A 25,564-nucleotide genomic window follows, 5' to 3' on the forward strand; every position below is an offset into this window, starting at 1 on the left:
AGTCAAAATGATGCCTCAGTGTCACGTCTTTACAGTTTGAAAAATGCTATTTATTTAGGTTCAAGATGTTCAATTGTTTAATTTCGGAAAGCCTTTTTTTACACAGATGATTGATGAGAAGTTGTTGAAGACATTCCTGTTGTTCGGCCTCTTCTTTCATGGGGAGTGTGTTGTTGTTATCACGGTTATTGTGCTTTCTAAACAGGTTATTCTCAAGATGTAGTGTAACATCACTGAGTTCCCTTTGTTCTTTGAAGTCGTTTTTTTAATGTCATTCAAGTAAAACCCGCCTGTTGTTTGAACATGACTCTTCTTGTGAATTTCTGTGGGGTTTCAGATCAAACACTTTATTTCAGCAGCTTATATCACCTGTACAGGAGTTCACCTGCCAACACTTACCAACACTATTTAGCATATATTGCACATATACAGAAAGATTACATTGCTAGCTGTGACGCTAATTCTGATGAAGCTCAAATCCTAACAGTTTCTGCCACTTTAGCTTTAAGATTTATGTTTAATTTTTGTCGGCTACATTGTTTATAACCTGAAATAAAGGACACAAAATCTTATGTAAAAGACAGTATTACACTTTGTATCACTGTTAACACTTACTGTTACTAACTTAACAGATGTTCTTAAGAAAAAAGGGGATTTTTCCTAAATTTCAAGGAGGCACACGACAGAAAACATACAATATTATGGTTTTCCAATGAGATGCTTTAAAGTGGGAATGTACTGAAAATGTCTCAGACTGATTCTCAATATGTCATTAATGATGTCAGGCCGAGTAAGTCCATGCGACAGCTAGATAGATGTCTTAAGTCTCCATCAGTTCCATTTGGCTGTGTACTCCGCCCTCTGTGGCTGCCAAAGCTCAGCCCCTTCGATGATGCGGCGGATCATGGAGGCAGAAGTGATAAGCAGGTGTCCGGCAGCTTGTAGGAGCGCGGAGGCCATGCGCAGGGTTTCTCTGGAAAACAGAACGTGTCATCAGTACGATAAGCATGTAAATTTGGGTTATGAAAAGCTTACTGCCCTCTGATCCGAGCAAACTTCTTTTCTATAAATAAGTCTTTATCTCATCGTCTTCTGAGTGAAAGAAGAAGGTTCGGTTGGGGAAAGGGGTAATGAAAAGTAATGTGTTCAATATCTTCTCCTGAATCTAGACTAGACTTGTCATCTCAGGTTTAACCCAGGGAGTATTTCTTCACATTATCCAGATATAAATATAGCTTCTCTACTTTGTCTTTTTCATAATGACCTTTGACCCTTTCCTCTCATCTTACCTCAGGATCTTCTTGGGCCCCAGACACTGAAAGTCAGCGCTCACAGAGTACAGCCCTTGAAATGTGGCCTTCACGTTCAGGGAGCCAAAGAGATCTTTGGGGCCCATCCTGTAGAGGTCAAAGGTCACACGAGCTATGTCTCTCCCGGTCCGCGGCTTATTGTGGTCTTGAGACTTGGGCACAACTGCACCCTGGTGGATCGAAGACAACAGTCACATATTTTAAACATTTATAATGCATTAAACGGCATCAAAGCGAATCATGAATGCTAATTTTAACCTTTCCCATTAAGGTTTTTTGACCAGTGGGAAAGTCTCCTTTTGCTAAACCTACCGCCGGTGGTCTCCACGTCTGCCCGAGCTCCAGGGCCATGAGCATGGTGTTGTCTGGCAGGGTAATGAGGAACTCGTCGGAGTCTACCTCTGTGCCGTCCTCCTCGCAGACCAGAGACAGAGACACTGCAGACAGGGACAGCAGCAACGCCTGGCACACCTACAGCACAGTTTCAAAGTGCTCTGATTAATGTACACTGCAGGAAAATTCACCTCAATCCTTGTCTTGAACGTGAGTTTGCTTTGCTGTAAATAAATTGATTAGTCCATAGATTCATGGACATTTATATCACACTTTTGCCACTATACCCATCTGTTATATCACAATAATTAATAGTTACATGAATATAGTTAAAATGACCTGGACCCAGATACGCGCCAGAAAAATGATGGATGGATTAATCATCTATTTAACCTCATCTTAGGTCTATTTAAGAGATGTATACGGTGTCTTGACAGGCTGCAACCACATGCAAAAAGGTGTATCACTAACTCCTAGTTAGTTATCTCTAGACACTTTACAAAAAGAGCAGGTCTAGACCGACTCTTTGTTATGTTATTTAAAGAGAGGCCCAGCATGAATCACCATGAGTAGCACCGAGCAACACTCGGCACATTGGCAGAAAAACTTCCTTTTAACAGGCAGAAACCTCGAGCAGAACCAGACTCATGTTGAGCAGCAGCAGCATTTTGTACCAGCTGAAGAGTTTTTAGTGACATATTAGGGCAGCCTGATAGTAACGAATTACAATAATCCAGCCTGGAAGTAACCAATGCATGGACTAGTTTTTCTGCATCGTTTTGAGACAAGACGTGTCTGATTTTTGTTGCGAAGGTGAAAGAAGGCTGTCTTTGATATTTGTTTTATGTTGGAGATGAAGGACATATCCTGATCAAATAGAACTCCCAGATTCCTAACAGTAGTGCTGGATGCCAGGCTGATGCCATCTAGGGCAGCTATATCATTAGAGAAAGAATCTCTAAGGTGTTTGGGGCAGAGCACAATAACTTCAGTTTTGTCTGAATTAAGTAGCAGAAAGTTTCTCGTCATCCAGATCTTTATGTCCTTAAGGCATGCTTCTAGTTTAGATAGCTGATTGGTTTCGTCTGGCTTCATTGATAAGTATAATTAAGTATCATCTGCTTAACAATGAAAATTAATGGAGTGTTTCCTCATGATATTACCCAGAGGAAGCATATATAAGGTAAAAAGAATCGGTCCGAGCACAGAACCTTGTGGAACTCCATGACTAACTTTGGTGTGCGTAGAGGACACATCATGAACATTAACAAACTGAGATCGATCTGATAAATAAGATTTAAACCATCTTGATGCAGATCCTGTAATGCCAATTAAATGTTCTAATCTCTGTAACAGGATGTGATGGTCTATCGTGTCGAAAGTGGCACTAAGATCTAACAGGACGAGTACAGAGAGAAGTCCTCTGTCTGAAGCAGTAAGTAGATCATTTGAAACTCGCACAAGGGCTGTCTCAGTGCTGTGGTGGACTCTAAATCCTGACTGAAAGTCCTCAAATAAACTGTTGTTATGAAGAAAGTCACATAACTGATTAGCGACTGCTGTCTCAAGGATCTTTGAACAAGGAGCAAGGCTCTGATGATGTCATCTTCTTGACATCATCAGGTCCTTGAGACACTGAAGCATCCTCTACTATGATTAAAGACAATACATTATTATGTTTTAATCCACTTGTTGAAACATTGATTACACATTTTATTTTTATCACATTACAGTGCATTATTTATTATAGACTTTGGGATGCTTTGTAAAACAATAATAATTCCATATACCTTACTGATATATGTACCGTCTTTAAGTAAATATGCACTAAATCTGAATTTGACGCCTGCTACTTTCCCCCCGTTTAAAACAGCGATCTGTCTTCTTTGGAATCAGGGTTTTATATTTAATTTATTTTCTTTATTTAACTCTAATATCACTCTCACCCTCTCTTTCAGCTCCTCCAGCGTCCCGGCTATGATGCCCTTCCTGGTCTCCCTGTCGTGACCACAGACCCTGAAAGGACGCTGGGGTGGAGACCACACGCGCTTGGTTACAGATCTGTGAGGAAAAAAATCAATTTGATTTCAAGTTGTCATAGTAAAAAAAAAAGGAATGTTACAAATAAATGTAAGAGTCAAAATGTTCTCTGTGAAAATGTTTTCTGACTTTGGATAAGACTCTGTCAACCGTCACACTGCATATCTCATCAGGTTGTAAAATTGACTTATTTTTTAATGATTTGCTTGTTTAGTCAAATATTTCACTTCCTGTTCTTTCATACCTCACTGAAACAGTTGCCAACTGTATCCATTAAAACACTAATACTTAAACATTTCATAATATAACATAGCCTCAAGCCTCAAGTCAATCTTACATAATTTTAGGGCTCCGACAGCCACATGATGTTGTTCCTGTTGTCGAACAGGCAGAAGGTTCTTGAAGCGAATCAATACGATATCAGCAGACTAAAGACAAAATCTCACTTACTTGATAAATGAAGATGTGGTATCCATGCTCTTCAGTTTCTTTTTGTGTCTTCTCACAGATTTTGTTTTCTTTTGAGCTGTTTTTGTGTCGCTAATTGTAATGTGATGTCAGTGCTGCTTGTGTTTGACCCAGCAGCTGGACTTTGCTACTAACCAGGTGATAACTCTGATACAGAACAGCACAGGGCAAAGTTCATCTGGCCTCTGAATGTGTTTGTTTGACAGATATCCTTTGGTTATCTGACAGGCAGATTTTTTTAATCACGTCTATAGCCCAACTGATACTGGATATTTGATTGATATTCATATTCAGGAATAAAGTGTCTTCAGCAGTGGTGGAAGAAGTCAACAGACTGTTTACTTAGGAGAAAAGTACTAATGTTAAGGTATTAGCATCAGAATACATTTAAAGCACCAAAATAAAAGAATTAAATTTTTTTAATTTGATAATAATTGTTTCGGTTACTGTTACAGATGGTAAATGTGGAGCCAATTTTAAGTAATTTAAATATATATTTTGTAAATGTATTTATTGAGTTCCCCTAAGGAGCATAAAGCATTTAAGATGTGATAATATACTTTATGTATTGAATAATTTTTGTGTTGCTAATCTTAATATGTAAAGTATCTGAAGCTGTAGAAAAATATAACATAAATAGTTCCTATTATTTAGATGTGGGGTAGTAGAAGTGTAAAGCAGCAGAAATTAAAAACCACACATAAAGTACATCAAATTAAGCACAAATGAACCTACTGTTCACCACTTTTCACCATTCAACGATACAGTTAGCTGCAAGAAGCTAATATTACACTTCCAAGCATGGTTACAGTCCAGGGCGATTGAATTGTCATCTCTGACATGAAGATAGTTAAGTTTTATTTATCATTTATTTTTATATTCGTATTTGTAAAGTTGTTAATAAAAAAATTAAGAAAGGTGGTTTGCCTAGTGTGTATCAGAAACTTTACAGTAATAACTTACTATATTAAATGTTTCAAGAATACATTGTCCTATATTAATATTTATCTTAGTTAATCCTATGTCTCTTAAATGTTGTGTTTTAGCCTCAAAATGTGTTTTTAATGCTATTTTTAATAATTGTGCTTCGTCCGGAAGGCGGGAGCAACTGCCGTTGGGTTTTTACGTCATATCCTGGAAGCAACGTTGTCTGCGCTTGTTTTATAGGCCATAGTGCACCCGTGGGCGGGGTTAGTTCATGCTCCGCTGTGTTTTAGTCCAAATATGAGAAACACCGCCAATTCAGGACACGCCAACGTAAGGTTTGAGCTATCTTTTCATTCCAGTCAAGGCGGGAGGATGAGAAGCAGAACTTTTGATAGACGTGTTGCTAGCTTTGTTTCTGAAGTGTAAACAATAATAGCGATTCTAGTGTGTAACGATCGGTGCCTCCACACATAACCGGAGTTAAAGCATTTTCTACATAACATTTCCAAGGCGTCAGCTTTGACGCATACTCTCTGAGAAGTCTGGTTAAGTGGCTAAGCTAACTTCAGTTTCTTAACGTCAACTTTGGGTCCTTTGAGCTGTCTAGCGTTAGCTTAGCTGACCTGGGCTGATTCAGTGGAATGGCCACAAGAAAACCGAAAGAAAATGGTGAGTGTGAATGGCTTGGGTATGTTGAAACTGGATGTAACTAAAGGTTTTGCATCGGATGTCAGCTATTATAGTGAATAATAAACAATTTGATCAGCTGTTAAGTTTGACAGCTGTTCTGAGGATGCTTTATTAGCATCACAGACCGGGTTGTTTCCAGCACTGCAACATTTTACGCTAAAGCAGTCTTCAAAGTAGTGAGAAGTTAAGCAGAATTTTTTGTGTGTGATGTAGTTGGATCACCCGAACATCAAAATACCACCATTCTCTGTCTCCTGCGTAGATGCAAGCCTCCCCTTTGCTGCTCTCCAGCTGCTGGCCCCGCCTGTGCGTATGGTGTCTGCAGCCCTCTGGAAAGTGATGAAGCAGAGGGACGTGATGCGGTACGGGGTCGTGGAGGAATTTGTGACCTCAGCCTGTGAGACAGTCCCTGGGCTGCTCACGCTGAGACACCAGGGCAAGCTCGCTCTGGGGCTGAGAGGACGGGTGAGACTGACGAATAAGGGAAATCAGATCTTTTATATGACTCCCATGTACCTTTGATAAAAACATTATGACCTTATAAGTGGTAGTATTGTAACCCTGGAACGGATCATTAACTTTCACCTTTCTTTCACTAGTACATCTTGGAGCTGTGTTCTACACATCCAGATGAAAAGGTGATACTGCCACACCTGGAGAGGGTCCGTGCTCCCGCTGCCCCGTCTCCTTCCTCTGCTCCTACTGCGGTAAATATATTACACTGTTTTCGGGATTGCTATTGCTGTGTATTATTGTTTATAATGTTTAAACAAGTGTTCTGTGAAGTTTAATAATTGCTCATTTTTTCACTCTTAGAAGAGGGATGTTAAAATTATGAGAACGGTCGAAAGTTTCCAATCCTTGGTCCACACGCTGCTGACAGACCCAGCTGAGAGGGAACACTTTTTCAGCGTGAGTCTCTCTGCTTGTGTTTCAATCTCTGTTCCCGACTTGTTACCTGCAGGAATGTCTAACCCTCTCGTTATTCTCTCTTCTGATAGGACGAGTTTCCTGTAGATTACGGACCTGAGTTTGACCAGGAGATGGAGAAGCTGCTGTGGGAGTTTTTAATCCGACTGGACCAGTTACTTCCAGTCCCCAACCTGGCTCAGGTAGATTTTCTTTCTGTAGTTACAGCTGACAGAAGTGGTTTTAAAATGAATGAAGTGATAAAAGAAAGTGGTTCTGTTTCTCTCCAGACTGTGTCATGGCTCAGTGATACCCCTCCTGTCCTGGAGGAGTGTGCGCGGGCAGCCACCCAACCCCAGCTCCTGAAGATACTGCTGCAACATCAAACATGTCTGGGTCATCTGGAAACTGCAGGTAGAGCTGTTTAGCTTCTTGCCAGGATGGTTGTAACAGTTAGCAGTTTACTAATACCTCTCATTATCCTCATGTTGTTTACAGCCTCCCTCCCTCCAAACATGGGAGACTCCATCCTGGATTCGCTCTCTCTGCCTCCCTCTGGACGAGTCCCTTCAAATCAAACAAGAGGAGCCGCTCTGGATCAGCCTACAGACAAAACACCATTTATTACACCTGTGTTCGGGCTTATATCTAATGAAGACGTCCCACTCATGATATCTGCCAATAAAAGAACACTTACAGGTGATGAGCTAGCCACAAACAAGCCTATGAAGTTCACAGTGGTTAAACAAAGGCAAAACCCCACAGATGACGGAGGGGAAGAGGGCGGAGAAGAAGCTGAAGAGGAGAGAAACACCTCAAAAAGAAGCAGCGGATTTAAACGCAAGCAACCCGACCAAAGAGAAAGTGAATCCGTAGAGGAAGAGGAAGTTTTGGTGACCAGATCTGGGAGAAAGCGGATGAGCGGGAGCAGGGTGGGGAAAGGTAAAGGCAAGCAGAAGACAAATACAAGTGAAGAGGACGGGGCAAAAACCCAGGACCTGGACGTCAAAACGCTGTACCTGCCTGAAGATCCGTCCCTCTGCTCCGTTTATGCTTCGTGTATGAGCAGCCAGCCCCGGGTTGTTATAGAAAAACTGAAAAGCACACCTACCAGAGAAGGAAAACCTGAGCCGACGCAGAGGAGGAAGTCGCCGGCTAAAGCTCCAACACGTAAATGCACGAGTAGCCAACCTGGAAAGTCGGACTCGGATCGTCCTGGCCTGGACGACAAAGAGTAAGCTAGCTTAACAACGTAAAATGATACGTTATGAATTCTATTATTCCTCTATTCCTGTATTGTACGTATTGATTTAAAGAGGGGGTATTGTGCTGTTTCACATTTTAAGACATGTATGTAATGTTACAATGTTCAGACTAAACGTGGGTGAAGTTTTAAATCTGTAGATAAAAGTATGATGGAGTAATCCCCAGGCTTCTCAGCTCAGTCTGCAGGCTGTTTTTGTGACGTCACAAAGTGCAGCCCAATGACTGTATATATGGATGGACAACGCGTCTCCATCTGCTCCCATTGTACGAAAGTGATGCCAAAATAGCCCCTCTGATAGGCGCTGACATCTTGCGATGGTGACGTCATTTGGAGCCAGAGTTGCGCAGTAGAGATTGGCGGATGAAGCGTCCGTAGCCACTTCCGCTAACCCAAACACACACTTAACTTACTGAAAACACAGCAAGGATCCCGCACGCTGGCGTGTTTAACAGCTTCTTATGTTGGTCTGAGGTTAACGTTCACAGGTATGAAACTTCAATGACTGTAGTGATTGTTCTACTCTGCTCACCCGGAACTGATCGGCTGCAGGAGCCGAATTTGTCAACAGAGCTGTCAATCATCATTTTGACAGCATCAAATAACTAATTAAAACTAAACTTGTCAGAAAAATGAACACTTGGATGTAAATCAGCATGATAAGAACTAACTATAATGACAGAAACCATGTTTGAGAAACATTTATTTGGCGTGTATTTTGATTTTATAGTTTGACTCATGTCCCATCTGTTAACATGGAGGAGGCGGGCTTTATGAGCTATACAGCAGCCAGTCAGCAGGGGGCGATAGAGAGGGTTTGGCTTCACTTTTAGGGAGCTGTCATGTCGTCCATCTTTTTCTACAGTCTATGGGGCAACCTCAGCAGGATTCGGAGAGCTGGCCAATCAGAAGAAAGTGGACTTGTAGGGGCGGGGTTTCTTAAAGGGACAGAGCTGACTGAGTCGTCTCAGGCAGAGGCTGCATGAGTTTTTTTTAACTGTAAATTGTGCTAAGCTACTCCACAGGTATCACAGAGTGATATATGAAGCTTGAAATTAGCACAATACCCCCCCCTTTAATAATGAAGTAAGTCTAAATGATGCTGTTGTTTTACATAGATATAAACAGCTATGTTAGTTGTTGAAAACCATAAAAAATGCAATAAAAACATGATTTAGTGCCATGTTTCTGGTTTCATTTGGTTTTTCTGTCGTACGTCTTCAGTGTTAGCACTCTGTTTTATCCTGTTTAGAAATACAGCTCCCATAAAGACGAATCTCATCATCTAACTGTATTCACAACAATACGCAGCTTAGTTAATATCCTCCCTTTCCCAGCTATTAAAACTTAATTGTTAAAATCTGTTTTCTGCTTGACAGAAATCACCCTGTGTTACCAAGTATAAGCAGCTCTCCTCCTCAGCAACGGAGCAACACAGGTGATTTAAAACAAAAACTATGCTAAAATGAAGATAAAAAGTCACCTGCACAGGTTGTACTTTAACTGCGTTTACTTTTATGTTTAGAGACGCTGGCGCTTCCGGGAGACGCTGACGACTACGTAGCTGATTCGGAGGACGAGGCGACAAAGAACTTCAAAGGGAGGGTGTGTATTATAAGAAACCATGAGGGGAAACGATTGCTGTTTAAGGTCCCGATCAGACAGCGCCTGCAACCGCACTGCCTTATCTGCTGAAACCTACCGCTAAAAAAAGAGCAGCACCTTTTATTGTTAAGGCAACCACTGAAGCTGTCATTAACCGAACCGCTATTCTAACAGACAGGTCTGTTATTTATTTAGGCGAGCTACAATACTTTGTGTTCAACAGATTAGTTATGGCAGGGCACTTGCTGTGGCTTTGATGGAGGGTGAGAGGCTGTTATCCAAATACACCAAACACAGGGAAACAGATCCGTGTGCGTACAGAGACCCTCAGGAAGAGGAAAGATCGCAGCGATCACTCGACGTCGTCACCACCACGGAAGGCCCGCCTATCCATTCATCCGATTGGACGATGTCGTCGGGCGCTTTTCTGCTTTGAGTTGAAGTTTTTTGAACGCAAAGGCAGCGCGCAAAAAGTGTCCCTCTCATTGACAACAACGACAAAGAAGCCGCCCCAGCTGCTAAAACGCACTCTGTCTGATCGAGATCCAACGGGTGCATGCCTCAAATGTATTTAAAATATATATTGATCGTCTTTTAAGTAGCTGATTTATTTTAAAATAATTAATCCTGACGAGTGTCCGGTTTGCGGGATGACATGATTTCTGTATGTTGCCTCATTAAAGCTCCTGTGAGGAGTTTTATTGTGATAATGAAACAAGCTGAAATGAATGTAAAGCTACATTTTCCACAGGAAAGAGTCTTGATGAGAATTTTATTGGCTTTTTGCCTTGACTGGATAGAACAGAAGTAGAGAGTGGGGGGAAGACGCGCACCAAATGATCAGCAGACCGGGAGTCGAGCCTGCGATCAGCGCGTCGAGGACTGTGGCCTCTTTACATGGGCCGCCTGCTCCACCAACCCAGCTAAACTAGCGCCCTGAGTAATGTGTTTAAAAGTTAAAAGAAAGCAGGATGAGATTTATCACCAGAGAACACATCTTAGACATTCACAAGACAAGATCAGCAAAGAAATAATAGGTACTTCTTTGTCCACAGGGGGCGCCAAAATCGACACAAACTGAGAGTTTTGTCACGGGAGCTTTAAGAGCAAATATAGACATATTTTCAGGGCTTTCACCAAACAAGACACCGACGGGATTTAAAAAGTGTTTGGATTGTGGGTTTCATGTACACAGTAAATGTAACCGGCTCTGTCTCCCCCAGCTGTTCATGAAGCGCTACTACAAGACCAAACACGGCACGTACGTCCCCACGCTGAGGGAGTACTGGAAACCCGGGATGACCCAGCGCCACTTGTCCGCCGCACCCGGCAAACGAAGATGAGGAAACCCACCCGAGTTTGTAAAACGCCAGGATGCCACATATGTTTCACCTCCAGCTGCTGCAAGGGAAGAAAAAGCTACAACTCATTTGAATGATCTCGTCGCTGTTGGCGATCAGTTTTTAACTTTGTTATCATGAGAAGCAAACGTCACAGATTATGGGCTCTGTCATGCAAATAAACCCTTTCCTTCTTTATATTCTTACTGTAAAATAATGTAAATAAAGACCTCACAATATGTGTATTATCTCTGTTACATATAATGTAATATGTTCTGTTAATAAAGGTTTATTAACGATGCAGTTGTGTGTGAGAAAAATGTTTTATTTTGTGCTTCAGTCGCCGTATTTAAAGCAGCTAACGACTTCCTGTTAGACACAGACTTTTATTGTATATTACACATGATAAATACATTAATTCATAACAATCATCCAAATATTTGTGAATCATTTATATTCACGTTTCTGCCCTCAAACGGGACCACGTCTCATAGCCACTTTCACACACTTTTTCACCCCGTCTTTTTCCTGCCGGCCTCCGAGTAAAATGTCCGCAAGAAGTCGGGGTGAGCCGATGTGTGAACGCAGCAGGTAAAAGTCAGGAACGTTCACCCCGAGCGAGTGGGCGGGCCGATGACGTTTATATCACGCGACCAGAGAGGCGGCACGCAACAGGATGATTAAAAACATCCTGAGGTTGAAGAAGAAGGATCATTTAGAAGACAACAACAGCAATGATGTCCGCAAAGATGAAGAGATTCAGGAGCTTCTGGCTCTGAGGGCTGATGCCGAAATTGTTCACCAGTCGCAGGGACCAGAGCGAAACCCGCCCCCTGCCCACCCGACAGGGAAAACCTCCCGCTGTGAGGGTCTTGTAATACACGTGTGAAAAAGGGCTGTTGACTAAATTAATCTCATCATGTTAAATGGATGTTTTTAAGAAGAAGGTCGTATCTTGATTAGAAAAACACAAATGCCACCCCGGAAACGAACCCTGAAGCTGTTTAAGTGCACATTTGTTGTGTTGGCAACTGGAGGTTCATAGTCGACAGCCCATCCCTCCTGTCGCTGTGATGGTCTCTCCGGTGATGTAGGAAGCCTCGTCGGAGCACAAGAAGGCGATCACTCCCCCGATTTCCTCTGGTTCTCCAACTCTGCAGGGAAACATGACAGAAATGATGCTCTCAAACTATTACACTTAGTGTGTACAAGCATTAGCCGTACCTCTTAATGCTCATGAGCCGTGTGAACCCGTCCATGATGTCCTCATTGTCCCACAACTGGAAGAAGAATTAACAGATGATTTATTTAAAGTGAAATATACAAAAACAGGGTTCGACTGTGAAGAGGACGGTGTGTCTCCTCACCGCAGAGCTGAAGCGGGTTTTGATAATACCAGGGGCCACGCAGTTGACTCGTATGTTATCCTGAGCCAGCTCAGGAGCCAACGCCCGGGTCAGACCCAGCAGTGCTGTCTTACTCACGCTGTAAGGACCCAGGCCCTGCAGGGACAGAGACACACGCACACTGCAGGAAAGACTGAAAACGCACCACAAATGACATCTCTACTGACCTCTAGTGGTTAAAAATGTCAGCTTGCTGCAGTGGTGTAGAAATGGACACTGTGGTGTCATAGGAGCAGTAAAAGTATAGAATGTATAAGAAGTAGATGAGACCTCACTACATCTATTAGCATACTAATGACCTACAGAGGCTTATAGTTATAGCTCCGTCCACCAACCAGTGTACCTGTGTAGTAGCTTAGCATCATTTACAGTTATAAAAACTCTTCATTTTTCTCACACTGGTGCTCTGTGCAGGCCCTCGTACAGCCTCTGCCTGAAATGACTCTGCCCCTTTAAGAAACCCCGCCTCCTACAAGGCCGCTTTCTTTTGATTGGCCAGGTCTCCAAAGCCTGCTGTAGAAAAAACTGCGTGAAACCTGTCGTTCACAGCAGCCTGCAGACTGAGCCGAGAAGGCTGGGGATCACTCCAACATACTTTTACCGACAGATTTGAAACATCACCCACGTTTAATGTGGACATCCAACATTTTAACATTATAAATATGTGTTAAATCTGCTCTCACTGACCGGCATTGGTTGGTATCCAGCCACAGACGACACAAAAACCACATTTCCGCCTCTAAAAGACAAATACAGACACATCAAAGCATTAGCGGTTAAAACACACTGAAAAGTTGAGGTTTGAATCCTGCTGAACTTTTAGGGTTTCACTCACCCTCTCTTCGCCATGTGAGGCACCACCAGCTTCGTCATGAGCAGGGCTGATTTCACATTTGTCGCCATGATCTGGAAAGAAATGTCGAAACTGTCACGCTCGAAATAACCTTTTTTTAGAAAGGTCCCATAAAAGATTTATAATTTTCTCTGTGTACCTTGTCCCAAACCTCCTCCGATACGTCCATCATGTTTCCAAAAAAAGGGTTGACTGCTGCGTTTGACACGAGGATATCAATGCCCCCGCACTGATCCAGAGCCTGTTCCAACACAGATTTAAACTATTAATAACGTTTAAAGCAAATTGGGTCAATAAGTTAAAAAAATGACTCACCATTTGAACCAGTTTTTCTCTGTCGTCTTTCTTGCCGACATTACAGGTGGTCCCGATCACCTGGATGCTCTGGCTCTTCAGCAGGGCCACAGCTTTGTCCACCTTGGCCTGCTGCCGGCTGCTCACCACTACGTGGGCTCCTCTCTTTCCCAGAGCCTGAGCTGCAGCTAGACCGATGCTGAGGAGGAGGAGGAGGAAGAAGAAGAAGAGCATCCCAGTTAAAGGTTAACTCTGTCAGTGGCGGAGGAAGTATTCAGGTAGTTTATTAAAGTGGAATAGTGATATGACATCATATACCAAACTGTAAGGCAACACTGTGTACTTCCGTGTACTGTAGAGTTAATCTTTTTATTCTTACCCATCTGTGGAGGCTGTGACTATGGCTACCTTTCCAGCAAGGCTACTCTGAGACATGCTCCTCTGTCCAGCAACAGGATTGTTCCTAAGGCACCTGAATACACTTCTCAACATCACCTGTTGAACAGAGAATAGTCAATGAATGTTTTCATGATATCACTGGGTAACTGGGGCAGAGGTCATCTGGAAAATGACGGCAGTTATGCACGAGCTAAAAGGAGAGATATATTATGCAAAGAGAGAATGAAACTGGCAATCACTTTTGTTAAAGTTATAGTATTGATCCAAGGTAAAGGAACAGCAATGGTTTAAGAATTGATCGGTATTTACAACGACAGAATCAGACATGTTCAAGTTTATACGCAATGTCGTAGTACCTAACACAATTATGCAAATGTAGCAAAAGCATTAACGCACACTGCGGACCGTGCAAAATTAAAAATGTTCACAGGGAAATAGTGAAAACACTTACAAAGTCTACAGCCCGGACCTTTGACTACTGACGACTAACTTGTCGCTACATTCAGTTAGCTTTTTCCGGGTAAAAGTCTTGTTGTCAAAATAAAAGCCTCCAATATGCAGCCCAAACAGCTGCAGTTTAATTCAAATGTTTGAACGTAACATTTGTTACGTTGGTCTAGAAAAAGTGCAGATTGGTTAATGAATTTGGAATTTTGCTGTACCGTCTCATAATAATATTTGTACGACGGATCATGTATTTTCTTTCTTGATTAAAAGCTGAGTTTTCTGATTAACTGCCAAATCCGGACGTCATTTAACGCAACCCGAAAAAACGAGCCAATCACAGAGGCCGTGTATTCCGGGCTGCGGATTGTTATCCGATTTCACACATAGTGGATCGGTCTAACGCCTGACGTTTACGCTCACGTTACGCTTATAGATCAGTGAATTACGTATCCCTCCGAGGAGGCGGAGACAATTTTGTTGTCATCGCCGAAGATGATTGAACAGCCATGGCCACAGATTTTCACGCCTGAAAAGAAGTGATTTTTACGCATCACAGACTGTACGCCGATGCGAAGTTTACCAGCGATAAGAAAAGAAGCAAGGTAATTATTTTAAAACGACAACGTTGAGTGCCGACGTCGACTAGTATATAAATTTGCTTTAACAGTTTTACCCGGCGGTGCCATTGTTGTTTTGTACTGAACTTTAGCGTTAGCAGCGAAAGGCGTTGAAGATAACCAACATAGCGTAAAGCTAGGCCGCTACAACATAGCTTACGGTGTTTGTAGCTCTTACATCTCAACTGAATCTTAATTTAGCTTGATTATATACTCGACTGTATCGATATATTTGATTGCGAGGGCACACCGCTTATTTATCTACCAAGCTAAGCTAACGTTAGCCTTCGCTGAACGGGTTGCATTCAACGTAACGTTACTGGGCGTGGAAAGGATAGACAGGTGTTGCCGTTGCTGCCTTCTTAGCTTTCATTTCACATGTGTCTTACTATATGCGTTGAGGTCGACCGGCTGTCTCTGTGTGTTCATAAATGAGTCGTGGAAATAAACGTTTCAGCGTTGATTTCAGGATCCTTATGAAGGTGGAGACGACAAGGCGGCCGGACTTGGAGATGTGTACCACCCAGACCCAGCTGTGCTTCTGGATCGAGCCTCTCCGGCGACCAACACATCCACGAGACCCACAGCTGATCTAGATGGATGACCCAGACTGATGAGATATAGTTTCTCTGAGACATAACAGTTACCTTAACAACAATGTCTGTCTCCGTAAGTACAGTAAATGCCTCTTTGTTTGTATGAATTTGCATGCACTGGACTATGTAATGCCTTAAAACTAAAACATCTAACTTTCTGGTGCATGTTTTATTTATTTATTGACATTACCTCATCATATCTTTTTTCACATATCTTTTTTATGAGGTTCCTCATTGCCTCCATTACTGTCCAAAGGGGGTCCCACATGGCTCAATGCAGCCTAGGCGTCCCCAGGGGGTTGGTTTAGAAAATGAAAGGGGGCCTGACTCCTTGGCTTTGGGTTGGCAATTAAATCCTAAACAGCGAGGGACAGATGTGCCTCTTATCCCCTCCCCCTCCCTCTCATCTTGCTCATTACCATTAAGCCCTTGTGTCCATTTGATCATTGATCCTCCCTGACTCTGCCCTTCTTTTTTTACGCTGCATGATTGCTGACACAGCTGTGAATTTTGAATATGTCATGATCCTTTTAAATTTATATTTTACGCATATTCAGCCGCCCTCTTCCAGTCCCTCTGTGTCCCTCATGGTGGTTTTACGAGATCTTCCCTATTCACTCCTATTCACTCTCCATTCAAAAGCTGGAAACAATCAACCTTTTTGTGCCCCTGACTTGCCGTTGCATGTCAATGTACTTGTTTGTGTGTGTAGATGTGAGACAGACGCTTGTGTGAATTTAGGCTGCTGATTGAAACCTACTTTTATTTGACCAATTTTTTATGTGAATTACTGAAAGAGAGTTTATTTCTTCTCTTGTCTCGTCCTCTTTCTCAGACGGTTTTGGCAAAGGCGCTGTTCGACAACACGGCAGAGAGCCCGGAGGAGCTGGCTTTCCGGAAGGGTGACATCCTGATGGTTCTTGAGCAGGAGCAGAGCGGCGGGCCGGGTTGGTGGCTCTGCTCCCTGCACGGCAGACAAGGCATTGCCCCTGCCAACCGCCTTCGTCTCCTCCAGACTGCCCCTCCCCCAGGCTCAGACCCCCGCCATGGCCCTGCTGAGGACTCCGTTTACCTCACGCCTGGACTGGCCCGGACTGCTGTCGGCGGCAGCGCAGAGGATATAGATGGAGTGTATCGCTCCCCGCCGGGCGTGGGTGAGGGACGAGGAGCTGGGGGTGCCTCCAGACCCGGGGAGCTCCGCAGAGTGGAGGGAGGGCGTCCACGCTCGCACTCCAGCTCTGGCACGCGGCCCAGACCTGACTGGGATATTGGGGTTGCGGGGCGTCCGCGCTCTCCCTCTCTGAGAGGACGAGGGACAGAAATTACAGGAACACTTTATCAGACTCCAGTTAGTCCCATACCTTCAAGGCAACCAGGAACTCTCTTGGCCTCAGAGTCCGTGTACCTCGCCCCCACTGGAGTACCGAGGGCGGCTGATGAACCAGAAGACACTACGTATCTAGTCCCGAGGGAAACAACAGACGACTGTTACCTGGTGCCTAAAGGGACACCGCTGGCAGGTGACGAAGTTTATCAATCCCCAACAGGAGGAGTCGCCTGCTCTAACGGCCCCTCCATGGTGAGCGGTTCACCCAGTACCCCCCAGCCCAAAGTGAGCCAGGACTCACCTGGGGTGTACCAAACACCCACCCCTGTGGGAGGAAGCGTTCGAAGGACTCCAGCCGCCATATTAGCTGACATGGGTGCTCATCAGCATCCTTCTCCTCTATCCCCTGCCCAGGCATCTCCCAGACCTCTACAGAAAGGAGTCTCACCCAACCCTGCTGCTGCCAGAGGCAAACCCGGCCTGGCCTGTCACCGCGGCTCCCCTTTGCTGGTCAGAGCCGGGCAGGTCCGGGTTCCTGGATCCCCAAATTTTGCCCGCAAACCTCCTCCACCAGCTCCTCCGGTGAGGGGAGTCACGCGGAAAGATGTGCAACAAACACAAGCTGCATCAGCTGACTCTAACTGTGCACCCAAACCCGCTGCTCAGGTCGCCCCTGTGAGTCTGCAGCAGCACGAAGCGGACAAACAGAGGGGGGCTCCTCAGAGTGCAGAGGAGAGGACGAACAATGGGCTGGAGAGAAGCAGCAATGTGCAGAACAAGAAAGGAGAGAGTCAGGATTACTCTGACTCTGTGGATGACCAGGTATGTGACCACGGTTAGCGTGCTAGCTTAGCTCGCTAACATTTTATAAACAGCTGTTAGCCTTTGAAGTTTGCACTGGAAGTGGATTTACATGTCGTCTGAGGTTCTTCGAAATATACAAATTTTGATGACCACGCCTGCTGTCATAATTTGGTTTTGTGCTCTGGGCAGGTGTATGATACCCCTCCCACTGGCAGGTGGCAGCGCACGGTCCAGTCTTCCCTTGGGGACGATGACGGAATCTACGACACCCCTCGCTGTCTCCCTCCACAGGCCGACTCTGAGACGGAGGTACAGATGATACTGAAACCACAGATACACTCGTTTTCTTTCTCCTCGCACGTTTGTTTCACTTTTGTTGCTTTGTGATTGAGTTAGAATTGTCTACTTACATGAGTAAATGTACAGTCTTTGCGACCACTCAAAGCTGCTCTTACACTACATGTCACATTCACACACACACACACACACACACACACACACACACACACACTGCTGGCAGAGGCTGCTTCGTAAAGTGCCCAAATTAATGGAGTCATTACTGGGAACTGCGGTAAACTCGATCATGGCTTCAAGTCTGTACAAGTTAAACGGTTTCCTCAACAAGACGATCAAACACTGCGTCACCATTTCTTCCCACATACCGCTCTCTGTCTGCCTCCCTGCCCCCCCCTCTCCAAGGCGAGGCCACACCTGTCTCTGTCTGCTGTGGGAGCCTGTCTATCCAGTCCAAATGCTGCTACTATTTTCTCTCAGTCACACCCATCTGTCAGGGCCAGGCCAAGGCCATACCACCAGCTACCCCCCTCCTCCCCCAGTGGTCTCCCCTTTAATGTTACTTGAATGTCCGCCAGCTGTTGGAGTTTTGTTTCCTCTTTCAAAAGCAGAATTTCAAAGCATTCCTTCTTTCTTCTCTCCATTCGTAGGTCTACGATGTCCCCACCATCATCCTGAATGTGTCCACATCCGATGTCCACCCCGATGAAGTTGATGACGATGTATACAGCGTCCCTACGCTTCCAGGTGTGCCTCTCGGCCCCGGGGAGTCCACCACCAGCCTCTCAGGAGAGGAGATCACGCAGGTCGGACAGATCTACTGCGTCCCCGGCCCCGACAAACGAGCCAGCGGAGGAAGTCATAACCGAGACTCCTCTGAGCCCGACTGCGGCATCTACGACATGCCCGCTTTGACTTCTGAAGTCCTCCCTCACTCTCTGTCGACCTCCTCCACCTCCACCCGCCGCCTTTCTGTTTCTAGTAACGGTTCTGGTGACGTTCAGTGGCGGGCGTCTCTTTCCAGCCTTGTCCACACGGTGCTGAGCTCGGCCTCCGCTCTGTCGTCGCGGGACCTGGCCACCTCGCTGGCTGAAATCCTGTCCACATGGAAAGCCTGCCACTCAGACGACCCTCCGCCGCCTCTCCAGCAGGCGTGGGCTCGCCTGTCGGACCTTCTGCCGGCGTTGTCTGCGGTTGGAAACGCACCCCCGTCTGAAGGGCTCTTGTTGCTGGTCCAGCGCTCCCTTGAGGAGAGTGCCCTCCTCTTGCAGGCTCAGGGCCGCCCCCGTCTGCCTTCCCAAGATTCTCTGTCACGAAGGCCGTTACCTGCGCTCCCGGTGCCTGATGGGAAATCCTCAGGTGGTGGGATGGGCTCCCGTAAAGGTAGCTGGATCCAGGAGAGGCCTCTGCCCCCGACCCCTCAGCCCGCCTTCCCTTTGCCTCCCACTCCGTCGACTGTGACACTGACAGTCGGCCCCGTTGATGCAGAGGATGACCCGAGCAATGAGTACGCAGGGATCGGCTTGACTCCCATTCCTGCGCCCGTTCCTACTGGAGACAGTGTCGGATACGTCAAGCTGCAGGTGTGTTTTTAAGAGAACAGTTTTACAACATCTGCATGAAAAGTTAGAGATGCACTTATCTGACGTAAACAGTTAGAGATACTTGACACCCATATATAATTAATAAGCGTTTACCCCACCCTGTATAAGAGAGAGGGAACAGTCTTTATGTTTGAGGCAACGACAACTTTGAGTTAAACATTGCATCCCTTATTCTGTAAATCAAAATCAAAGTACTTTGCAGGTATTGAAAGTAGCCTCGGGCTGCAACCAACAATTGTTTTAACAATGAATGTAGAAATAATTAAGTACATAAATGTCAGAAACGTTTGAAAAATGTTCATCACAGTTTCCCAAAGTTCAAAGTGACATCTTAAAATAGCTAAATAGTTTTAAGCCAAGACTTTTCATATACAAACTAAAGGCAGCAGGTCCCGACATTTAAAGGAGCAGTTCTCCCCTGGAAAAAGCCTCCGTCAGTCACAGCTGGTGTTCTCTGTCATCGATTGAAGCAATAATATTTGAAATTGGCAAAAGCTGTGGAGGAAGTTGTACAAACAGCTCGTGGTTTCGCCCATTCTACATTCCTACAACACCCAGCGTGCATTGCACCCCTCCCTCAGAAAGGAACGGCCCAGTGAGAGAGGCACGAGGGAAATACGACCGTTTTTCTGCAGGCAACAGCTCAGAGCGGTACAGAATCCGAAAATATACCGGTGGATCGTCTGAAACATCTTCAGGTCTGCAGTCTGCATTTCAAACCTGACGATTTTGAACGAGACATGACATCAGAGGTGGGCGTCCTAGATTGAGGAAGTGTAGCTTAGCGAGCTCCCTGGCCTCCGTCAGGTGACGCATTTTACGTAGTCTGGTGGAGGTTTTCCGGGACCCATTGGAGAAGCTGATGGCGTCCTCCAAAGGCACAGAGCCAAATTGCATTTTTTTCCTACCATAATGGCGTTAGCTCCCCCATGATAGCATGAAAGGACTGAGGTTGAAAATCGTGAACTGGCCCTTTAAGAAGCTAGAACAAGCAAATGTTTGACATTTTTGCTCCAGAACCCCCTACAACGATTGGTTATCAAAATATTTAGAGATTAATTTTCCTTTTCCTAACGATTTATCGTTATAGCTCCAAAAAGTGGCCATGTAACTTGTTGCCGTAGTGATTAGGGTTGGGACAAAATATCGGCAATATATCGTCATCCTGACCAATTATCGATATCACGTATCGCATATCGTATCGTGAGTTACCCTGCGATTCCCTCCCCTTGTAGTGAACATAAAGACCTCCTTACAGCTGACTCTAGCTAATGTCTAAGCGGTACATGGTAAACATAGAAGAGAATAGATTGGCCCAATATCGGCCCCATTGTCATTGATACCTGATCCAGCTGCTTTAGGCAGTATCGGGCCGATATCAGTATCCGGATTGGTCAGACTTTTGTCTGTATTATGCTACAACCCATTTGCTGCTAACCCCTCTAACAAGTTCTGTAGTTTTTCAGTGACCAAACCATCACATACGGACTGTTAACGTGTCTGTTAACGTGGCTGACTTTCTCTCCTTCCACACCAGGGTAAACCCGAGCCTCCTCCCGATGCCCTGACTGAGAACGGACAAACTATCACTGCAGAGCCGCGGGTGAGTCTTCCTCAGCCCGTACAGTCCGCACGCTGACGGTTCTCGTTGTACAGAAACACACGCAGCAAGTCTACACAGATAAGTCATTGATTCCTGCTGTGCTCACAGTGCGCTCTGTTTACTAATGAGCGCTGTGACTCATTAATCCAGCCTGCAGCCGCTCTTTGGCTCCTGATGCGCTCCACAAGTATCGTGTTTACCTTACAGCACCTGACTTAATCTCACTCTGACCCCTGTTGATTTCTGCCTCATGAATCTGTGCACTCATCCATCATTCCTGGAGATTAGTTTGTTATGCTACAGCCTTTATTTGTTTTTCAGATAATCCAACATCAATGCCTTCAGTTACAGATTAGTAAAAACCCACACATGAGCGAACAACAGTCAAGTGTTGTCCCGTGTTATCTCTTCAGTCAGTTTTTCCCTCTCTTGCTTGAGATTGAGGTCATGTTTTTTATCACTCTGTCTGCATTTTTTCTGCTCCCTGCAAGACTCCTTGGTTACGCCATAGACGACTAACAAGAGGTCACTTGTAGATCTTAACAGCCTTTCCTCACATAGAGCAGAGGCTGCCGGACAATAAGAGACAGAAAAGCACAGTCATTCTTTCAACAGAGCCGCTTGCTGACGTCCTGTGTTTATACTGTATATGTGCGTACGTGTATGCGACTTGTTTTTATTAGGACGCTTATTTTAAAATGTGTAGGTGTTTGTTTTAAACTGATATTAAAATTAAAATAAATTAATAAAACACTAGAAAATATTAAAAAAATAATGAAGTAAATCAAAAGTATTAAAAAAAATGAAAATAGTAAAAAAAAATGAAGTAAATCAAAAGTATTAAAAAAAAAATGAAAATAGTAAAAAAAAAAAAATTTCTAACAAAAATAATGAAAAAGAAATTTGAAAAAAAATACAAAAAATGTGAAAATACAATTATTAAAAAAAATTACGAGATAATAGAAAACAAAATATGGTAATAATATATTGTTGATAATAAACTAAATCTTATCGTGTCAAATTACTTGTGATTTTTGTCATTAACAATAACAAAACAACAATAATAATGACAATAACAATGATGGAAATATAAGATGCATACAAAGTAATGATTGAAATAAAGAAAATAATTAAAAAAACATAAATAACATGCAAATAAGACATTAAATGTTTGACAGTTATAATTCAACAAAACCAAAGACGACACCTTTACCTTGTTTTGTACGACCAACAGTACAAAACCTAAACATCTGAAGTTAACCAAACGTATAACCAAAAATATTTTTCCTTCAAAACATGTATTAAAATGTTTTTTTGGTTTTTTTTTTTCTATTAAAAAAAAGTAATTTAAATGTAACACTGACTTTGACTTGGCATGGCGGTTCATGTGTATTTATCGCTATAAATACTCACTTCCTCCTTCCGTGTCCAGATGACCCCGTCCCCTGCTCTGCCCGTGTCCCTCTCCCTGGAGGACTCGGAGCTGCTGTCCTTCTACTCGTCTCAGAGCCTCGCTCACCTCTCCTGCCTGGCAGACGCCATCGACGTGCTCTTCAGCAGCGTGCAGGGGAACCAGCCTCCCCGCATCTTCGTCGCCAGGGGGAAGAGTCTCATCGTGACGGCGCACAAGCTGGTGTTTATCGGGGACACGCTCTCCCGCCTTCTCACCTCTCCTGACCTTCGGGCCAAGGTATGCAGAGACAATTTGGTTATAAAAGTAAATTAAGGCATGGATGCTTAGCAGGGGAGCTATTTTTTTGGATTTGGAGTGTGGCTGCAGAGCGTGCTCGCTCCAGAACTGGATAAGAACAGCCCCGAGAAGCCGCCTCACTGAGGAAGAAGGTTAAGAACTTGCAAGTTGTCCCAATGTGTTGGATGGCTTCAACTTAGTAAAAGCAGCCGAGCAGTTCTGTATGAAGAAGCCCCGCGGCACACTGACCTAAATGGCAATTTGACAGACACAAATTTGGACCGACATGCCTGTTTTTTTTCCTTTTTTTTTTAGACTTATTTAGGCTTCTTCATGTAGCGTATTTTAAAGTTATTTTATTTAACGTTCAAAATGCAAAGACGCACATTCAGGATGTCCGATAGTTCTTCTACATGGCTGGAAATCTGGAATATTAGCAGCCAAATTGGCCGTCAAAATAAAACATTGTAAAGTCTGCCTGTAAATGTTATAAAAATGACAGCCTCTTATTGAAAAAGTAAAATCTTTTCTCCTTTAGATCACAACCTCTGGAGGACGCCTCTGCCAGGCCTTGAAGGCAGTCGTCGTGGCAACAAAGGGCGCCGCACAAAACTACCCGTCAGTATCCAGTACCCAGGAGATGGTGGACCGCGTGGCCGAGCTCTCCCAGCAGGCTGCCGGCTTCTCCACGCTGCTGCAGCGTCTGGCAGAAATATCCTCATGATATTTCACATCACTTAACGTGAAAACAAAAACGTTGTTTACACTACACACATATTTTCTCTTCTCTTTGAAATGCCTTATTTGTTGTACGACTCTTTCATTACCTTTGGTTGGAGTGGAATTGAAGGAAGCTGTTACCAAGCTGGGATGCGACTGTTCTGTCCTGCAGGTGTGTGTTGGTTTGCCTTTTGTTTATTTACTGACCTCTGTGCTTTGATGCCAGGCACACTTGTCTTTTTGAGTGTTAACTTATTGAATATTTGAAGCCTGGCTGCGGCTTTGAGTGTGTCTCTCGGGAGCTTTGCTTTATTATGTTTGCCATATTTTCCTCTCCTCACATGATAGCCATTTTCCCCTTCCTTCCTCTATTTATTCAGCCATCCCCCCTCTTCCAAAAATAGCACAGACGGAGGCCTTACATCCTGGTTCTGGCCTACTTTTTTGCTGTGACACCTGAAAGGCCTTTTGTTATTATCATTCTGAAGCTGAAGCAGCATATCGAGTGTTTTGGGGGCTTTCGTTTCGAGAAATGGAAAAGGGTGGAGAAGGAAGTTTCCCCGACTTCCTTTCTTAATCTGTGCAAGTATGTGTTGTGTTTATGTAGTGCGCCATTTCCACTAAAAAGATAACTACAGTACAGCATCCCAATCAGAATCATCATCATCTCTCACTACATGTTTCAGTCTTACACCTCATGAAGACGAAATCCTGTCTAACGGAGAAGAGATCATATCTGGGAATTTATGAGTGAATAATGATCGCCGGGTGACAAATTACCTCATCCCCGCACTTTCCCACAGTCACACGGTCGCTTTGTAATAGAAAAAGAAACCTGTTGACCAAGCTCACCTGTCTGCACATGTCTTGTTGTGATCCGCATGCTTACATTTCTTTCCCACTTATCTTCTTTTCCCACGAGATTCTCACCCCTGTCAAAAGTGTTTGCTCACATCTGCTTTGGTGGTTTGTGTTGTGAGGGCGTACAGAAGAAACTCAGGCTGGGTATTTTATTTTATGCATCATTTTACACTTTATTATCAAGGTCAATAAATTCTAATGTGATGTTCCTATCGTGATGTTGATGTTACCATATACCCAGCCCTAAAGGAAGCTGTGAAATAAGTCATAGTGCTCTTTTTGATTGACATGGGTGAACAAAACACATGTTTTCCATCTCAGACCGCTGTGTTACTGTCTGATCTCTACCATCATCATTTATACCATAGGTATACATATAGGTGCTCTACAAAGTTGGATTATCATGTGTTCTGTATCATATTTCTTAACCTAATCTTCAGGTTTCATTTTTCATATGCAAATCAGTCTCGCCAGGACTTTCCTTCTTAGCTGTGTGGCTCAGTTTAGTATTCTTTCCTCCTGCTTTTACATCTTCTCTGCTGCAGTGCCACCTTGTGGAGATTTGAAGTATTACTCATTGCATACCTGCCTGCCTAACAGGCCCTTTACTGTTTGTATGGAGAGAGCATGATCGGCAAATAACCTTCAGCTCTATATTTATTGCTGTTTATGTCCTTTGCTTTCCAGTTTGCATGGCTTTTACACATCCTTCACTCGGGGTGACTTTACTTGATAATTTACAACGAACAAAAAGTTTTCTTTTCTTTGAAAAATATGTTACTTTACAGTTCAAATATCTTGCTGTATTTTGTTTTGTACAAGAAAGTTTTTTTACACTACGTGAACTCATTTGTGTCTGGATTTTCTGAGGTAGAGAGGTAAAGCTTTGACTTTTCTCCTACAGTAAGCAGGCTGAATTTTCTTTACTTTTAACACTACATTTGATGTCTGTCTTGTATTCATATCCAGAATGCACAAATACATCTTTTACAATTAATCAACCGTGTTTGGATTATTGATTTCAATATTCATCTTTTAAAAAATGTTCTTATTTATTCATTCATGTTTTACTCGGAGGCCCCACTTTTTCAAAATCCCAATAAAACTACCTTAGAATAAATAAAGTCACGAAAAGTCGTCCTAAAATGGTGTGGTTAATGGCC

General features: G+C 43.9%; 4 protein-coding genes across 4 annotated transcripts; 2 read left to right on the top strand and 2 right to left on the bottom strand.

Moving 5' to 3' along the window:
* Positions 1-831: 831 nt before the first annotated feature.
* cideb (cell death inducing DFFA like effector b) lies at positions 832-4,159 on the bottom strand. Its single transcript, XM_069672723.1, has 5 exons — positions 4,134-4,159; positions 3,590-3,704; positions 1,623-1,781; positions 1,290-1,480; positions 832-973 (listed from the first exon to the last, which is right to left on the bottom strand). Exons 1-5 carry the CDS (start codon positions 4,157-4,159, stop codon positions 832-834), a joined length of 633 nt encoding a protein of 210 aa, XP_069528824.1.
* A 1,347-nt stretch (positions 4,160-5,506) lies between these two features.
* tinf2 (TERF1 (TRF1)-interacting nuclear factor 2) lies at positions 5,507-11,115 on the top strand. Its single transcript, XM_069672792.1, has 10 exons — positions 5,507-5,747; positions 6,031-6,233; positions 6,368-6,475; positions 6,585-6,680; positions 6,770-6,880; positions 6,968-7,091; positions 7,176-7,911; positions 9,321-9,379; positions 9,467-9,546; positions 10,602-11,115. The coding sequence occupies exons 1-10, from the start codon at positions 5,720-5,722 to the stop codon at positions 10,887-10,889; spliced, it is 1,833 nt and encodes a 610-aa protein (XP_069528893.1). The 5' UTR covers positions 5,507-5,719; the 3' UTR covers positions 10,890-11,115.
* A 136-nt stretch (positions 11,116-11,251) lies between these two features.
* On the bottom strand, positions 11,252-14,475 carry dhrs4 (dehydrogenase/reductase (SDR family) member 4). The gene is made up of 9 exons (XM_069672323.1): positions 14,290-14,475; positions 13,819-13,934; positions 13,461-13,638; positions 13,285-13,386; positions 13,128-13,198; positions 12,980-13,031; positions 12,254-12,388; positions 12,111-12,166; positions 11,252-12,040 (listed from the first exon to the last, which is right to left on the bottom strand). The coding sequence occupies exons 2-9, from the start codon at positions 13,929-13,931 to the stop codon at positions 11,926-11,928; spliced, it is 822 nt and encodes a 273-aa protein (XP_069528424.1). The 5' UTR covers positions 13,932-13,934; positions 14,290-14,475; the 3' UTR covers positions 11,252-11,925.
* A 310-nt stretch (positions 14,476-14,785) lies between these two features.
* Positions 14,786-25,397, top strand: efs (embryonal Fyn-associated substrate). Its single transcript, XM_069672547.1, has 8 exons — positions 14,786-14,887; positions 15,372-15,571; positions 16,334-17,647; positions 17,819-17,938; positions 18,574-19,506; positions 21,065-21,130; positions 22,563-22,820; positions 23,359-25,397. The coding sequence occupies exons 2-8, from the start codon at positions 15,560-15,562 to the stop codon at positions 23,542-23,544; spliced, it is 2,889 nt and encodes a 962-aa protein (XP_069528648.1). The 5' UTR covers positions 14,786-14,887; positions 15,372-15,559; the 3' UTR covers positions 23,545-25,397.
* The last annotated feature ends 167 nt before the right edge of the window (positions 25,398-25,564 follow it).

Source organism: Semicossyphus pulcher, unplaced genomic scaffold (genome assembly GCF_022749685.1).
Source record: "Semicossyphus pulcher isolate SPU_LCO1_2020_fin unplaced genomic scaffold, fSemPul1.0.p SCAF_21, whole genome shotgun sequence".
In the NCBI taxonomy this organism is placed as follows: Eukaryota; Metazoa; Chordata; class Actinopteri; order Labriformes; family Labridae; genus Semicossyphus; species Semicossyphus pulcher.

Excerpts from the sequence above, each read along its gene's own strand:
- cideb (XM_069672723.1), bottom strand. The coding sequence starts at position 4,159 with ATGGATACCACATCTTCATTTATCAA. Across the intron at positions 1,782-3,589 it reads TGGAGGAGCTGAAAGAGAGG|GTGTGCCAGGCGTTGCTGCT; the intron begins GTGAGAGTGATA and ends ACTGTGCTGTAG. Across the intron at positions 974-1,289 it reads GGGCCCAAGAAGATCCTGAG|AGAAACCCTGCGCATGGCCT; the intron begins GTAAGATGAGAG and ends TCTGTTTTCCAG.
- tinf2 (XM_069672792.1), top strand. The coding sequence starts at position 5,720 with ATGGCCACAAGAAAACCGAAAGAAAATG. Across the intron at positions 5,748-6,030 it reads AAGAAAACCGAAAGAAAATG|ATGCAAGCCTCCCCTTTGCT; the intron begins GTGAGTGTGAAT and ends TCTCCTGCGTAG. Across the intron at positions 7,912-9,320 it reads CCTGGCCTGGACGACAAAGA|AAATCACCCTGTGTTACCAA; the intron begins GTAAGCTAGCTT and ends TCTGCTTGACAG.
- dhrs4 (XM_069672323.1), bottom strand. The coding sequence starts at position 13,931 with ATGTTGAGAAGTGTATTCAGGTGCCTTAGGAACAATCCTGTTGCTGGA. Across the intron at positions 13,639-13,818 it reads GTCACAGCCTCCACAGATGG|CATCGGTCTAGCTGCAGCTC; the intron begins GTAAGAATAAAA and ends CCTCCTCCTCAG. Across the intron at positions 13,387-13,460 it reads GAGAAAAACTGGTTCAAATG|GCTCTGGATCAGTGCGGGGG; the intron begins GTGAGTCATTTT and ends GTGTTGGAACAG.
- efs (XM_069672547.1), top strand. Across the intron at positions 17,939-18,573 it reads AGGCCGACTCTGAGACGGAG|GTCTACGATGTCCCCACCAT; the intron begins GTACAGATGATA and ends CTCCATTCGTAG. Across the intron at positions 21,131-22,562 it reads CTATCACTGCAGAGCCGCGG|ATGACCCCGTCCCCTGCTCT; the intron begins GTGAGTCTTCCT and ends TTCCGTGTCCAG.